The sequence below is a fragment of the Colobus angolensis genome, unplaced genomic scaffold (genome assembly GCF_000951035.1).
Source record: "Colobus angolensis palliatus isolate OR3802 unplaced genomic scaffold, Cang.pa_1.0 Scaffold83, whole genome shotgun sequence".
In the NCBI taxonomy this organism is placed as follows: domain Eukaryota; kingdom Metazoa; phylum Chordata; class Mammalia; order Primates; family Cercopithecidae; genus Colobus; species Colobus angolensis.
In genome coordinates this window covers 1,663,446-1,666,450 of record NW_012122154.1, presented here as the reverse complement: position 1 = coordinate 1,666,450, position 3,005 = coordinate 1,663,446, and the positions used below count along the sequence as shown (strand labels likewise).

The following is a 3,005-nucleotide window of genomic DNA, read 5'->3' as shown; positions in this document are numbered from 1 at the left end:
GAGGGCGGCAAGGCGGGGCGGGGCCTGGGTCACGAAGTCTCCCCTCTTTTCCCGGAGGGTCCGATAGTGTCCTAAGTCCTCTCCGTCGGCCCGGGCTCCTGCTGTGGGTGTGTCCCCTAGGCAGAGAATGAGTCGGGGAGCGCTTCCCGCCAGAGATGGGGAGCCCAGGAAGCCCCTCCCCACGCAAACAGTGCCCCCGCCTGAGATCAGGACACTGAGTGAGGGCTGCCTCCTCTGCGCTGCCCAAACGAGGGGGAAGCCCTGGAGCCAGGCCTTCAGTCGCTGCGCCCTCCTGCACCCTCCTGCGCCCTCCGAGTGTCTCCCCTGCCCACGTCGGAGGCACACACCTGCTGTCACTTGCACACCTTGCGCTGCCACCACCCCCCACTCCGTCTCCGTGCCCGTCACATCTCAAGTCACAAAGTCCTTGCAGTCCAGCTTTTGTGGGACCAAGCTGCTCTTCCCTGGAGATGCCTTCCCTTGGAGCACAGCTGGGGTCACGGACGAGCACGGAGATGTCTCTCACACTCCGCTGCTTCACCACCCACCTGGAGGGGGCTAGAATTGGAGTTACCCGCGAAAGAAGCAAGGGGAAATCTCCGCCCGGCTTTAGGACCCGGGGGCTCCGAAAAAAGACATTGAACTTTTTTTTTTTTTTCCTTCGGTGTCCACTCAGAGTTCTCATCTTTCCCGAGCCTCCCTCCCTGGCCATGCCCCATGTCTCGCAGCCAGGGATGGAGATGGGGGGAGGGGGAACCCGGAGTTCTTTGTGGGGCCTCCCTCCGACTCTAACACACTCAACCTGGCCCCCTCCTCCTATTGCACCCTCCGCCTCCGCTCCTCTGGCCAGGCCAGCTCTGTCTTCCCAGCCCCCATTCCACGTGGACCAGCCAGGGCGGCGGTAGGGGAGGAGGACAGGAAGAGGGGGAGCCAGTTCTGGGAGGCGGGGGTCGGGGGAAGGAGGTTGGCGGCGGCTCCCTCGCTCGCCCTCACTGCCCGCGGTCCCAACTGCAGGCACCATGTTCCCCGCGGGCCCCCCCAGCCACAGCCTCCTCCGGCTCCCCCTGCTGCAGTTGCTGCTACTGGTGGTGCAGGCCGTGGGGAGGGGGCTGGGCCGCGCCAGCCCTGCCGGGGGCCCCCTGGAAGATGTGGTCATCGAGAGGTACCACATCCCCAGGGCCTGTCCCCGGGAAGTGCAGATGGGGGATTTTGTGCGCTACCACTACAACGGCACTTTCGAAGATGGCAAGAAGTTTGACTCAAGGTAACCCCGGTTGGGCGCCCCCAGATTCACCACTCCGTCTCCTGAACCCGGGGTCCTGTTTCCTTGTTACCTCTTTTAAGCTCTACATCCCAATACTCTAACCCCAGACAGCACCCTTGGGGCCTCCCAGACACCCATCTCCCCAAAGATACCCTCCTGTCCCCATTTCCAAACCCTCACTTCTCAAAGGATCCCATTTGTTTCTCACAAGCTCTCCACATCCCAGAAAGGACTCGACAATCAAAGTGAACTGCCTTGTGTAGTTACCAGGGCCGTATTTAATGACCTGATGGAGAGGGGTGTTCTGGCCTACAGTGTTTCGGGGAAGGGGGTGGTCCCTGCTGCTTGAGAACCCTGGGGTGGTCTATCAGCCTGGACCCCATACCTTTCCACCCACCCTGACTCCCTTTCTGGTTCCACTCCGTTTTCAGTGCCTTTGTGGTTAGAGAAGAGGGAATAGAACTTTTTTTGGAGGGGGTGGGAGTTTTCAGCAGCCGGTAGGCAGGGAAAAAGGCGAGTGGGCATTATAAGAAGACAGCTGGCTGGACCTGGGGGTAGGGCATGGCTCCCTGTGGAGGCCCTGTCTGTCTACGTGTCACACAGTCGGACATGCCACCCTGTGCTCCTTGGAGGAATTTCATACCTCCCTCTCTGGTTCTCCTGGAACCCTCATCTCTCTCCATTTTAGGTATATCAGGAAAGAAGCGCAGGCCGCCCATTTTGCCAGCCCTTGGGGTTTGTGAGGTGGCCTCCTGGTCTGATCCAGGCCTTTGGTCTGCTCCAGCAAGTCCACTTTTGTTAGCGGGGACAGGGCAGGGCTGTGTGCCAGCCTCAGGGGTAAACCTAGGGTCCCAGTTATACACGGACCCCACAGCACACTTGAAAGAGTCAGTGTTTCTTAGACCCTCCTCTGAAACACGCAACTCAGCCAACAGGAAATTAGTGGCCATGACTTTAGAGGCAGGCATATATTGGGGTAAGCATACAAACTCCAAGACCCTGGTTCAAATCCAGGCTATGACCATGGACAGAGAATTTTGTCTCTTTAAGCATCACTTTCCTTATATGAAAAATGGTGACAAAAACAGGACCTACTTGCTAAGGCTGATGTTAGGACTCAAAGGAGATGGATGAATGAATGAATGTAGGCTTCTCGCAGGGCCTGGCAGTCCTCCAGCCAGTTCAGCACACATTAACATTGACCCTGAGGAAAACTGTATGACTTGATGCTGTTGAACTTGTAGAAACTTCATGCAGAGCTTAAGCCTTCATAACAACACTGAGAAGGAAACAATCCAGACTTAAAACCTGTCGGCTTGGTGGGCAAATTCAGGTATAGGGTAGTAGCCAGAAGCGCTGCACTGAGCACTTGACTGCTGGGAGTGAGGCAGGGGTTGGGATTTAGGGGTTGTTGTCCCTGATGGGGACTCTGGGAGCCCAGCTCATGAGTGTTGAGCTTCGAAAACTTTTTTTTTTTTTTTTTTTAGTTGGAGTCTCATTCTGTTGCCCATGAGCCACTGCACCCAGCCAATTATATACACTTTTAATTTAAGTTTTCAGAAGTAAAGTGAGGATGGGAGATTTTCTTTCTTTCTTTTTTTTTTTTTTTTAATTGAAGGGGCCATGGGTTAAGAAAGTTTTCTGGGCCGGGCGTGGTGGCTCAAGCCTGTAATCCCAGCACTTTGGGAGGCCGAGATGGGCGGATCACGAGGTCAGGAGATCGAGACCATCCTGGCTAACA

At 56.2% G+C, this 3,005-nt stretch overlaps 1 protein-coding gene across 1 annotated transcript in view; it reads left to right on the top strand.

Moving 5' to 3' along the window:
- Nucleotides 1-9: 9 nt before the first annotated feature.
- Nucleotides 10-3,005, top strand: part of FKBP10 (FK506 binding protein 10, 65 kDa) — an 11,024-nt gene continuing 8,028 nt past the window's right edge. The window contains exon 1 of the mRNA XM_011929753.1: nt 10-1,264. Coding sequence (XP_011785143.1) covers nt 1,020-1,264 — 245 coding nt within the window. The 5' untranslated portion in view covers nt 10-1,019. The remainder of the gene's footprint in view (nt 1,265-3,005) is intronic.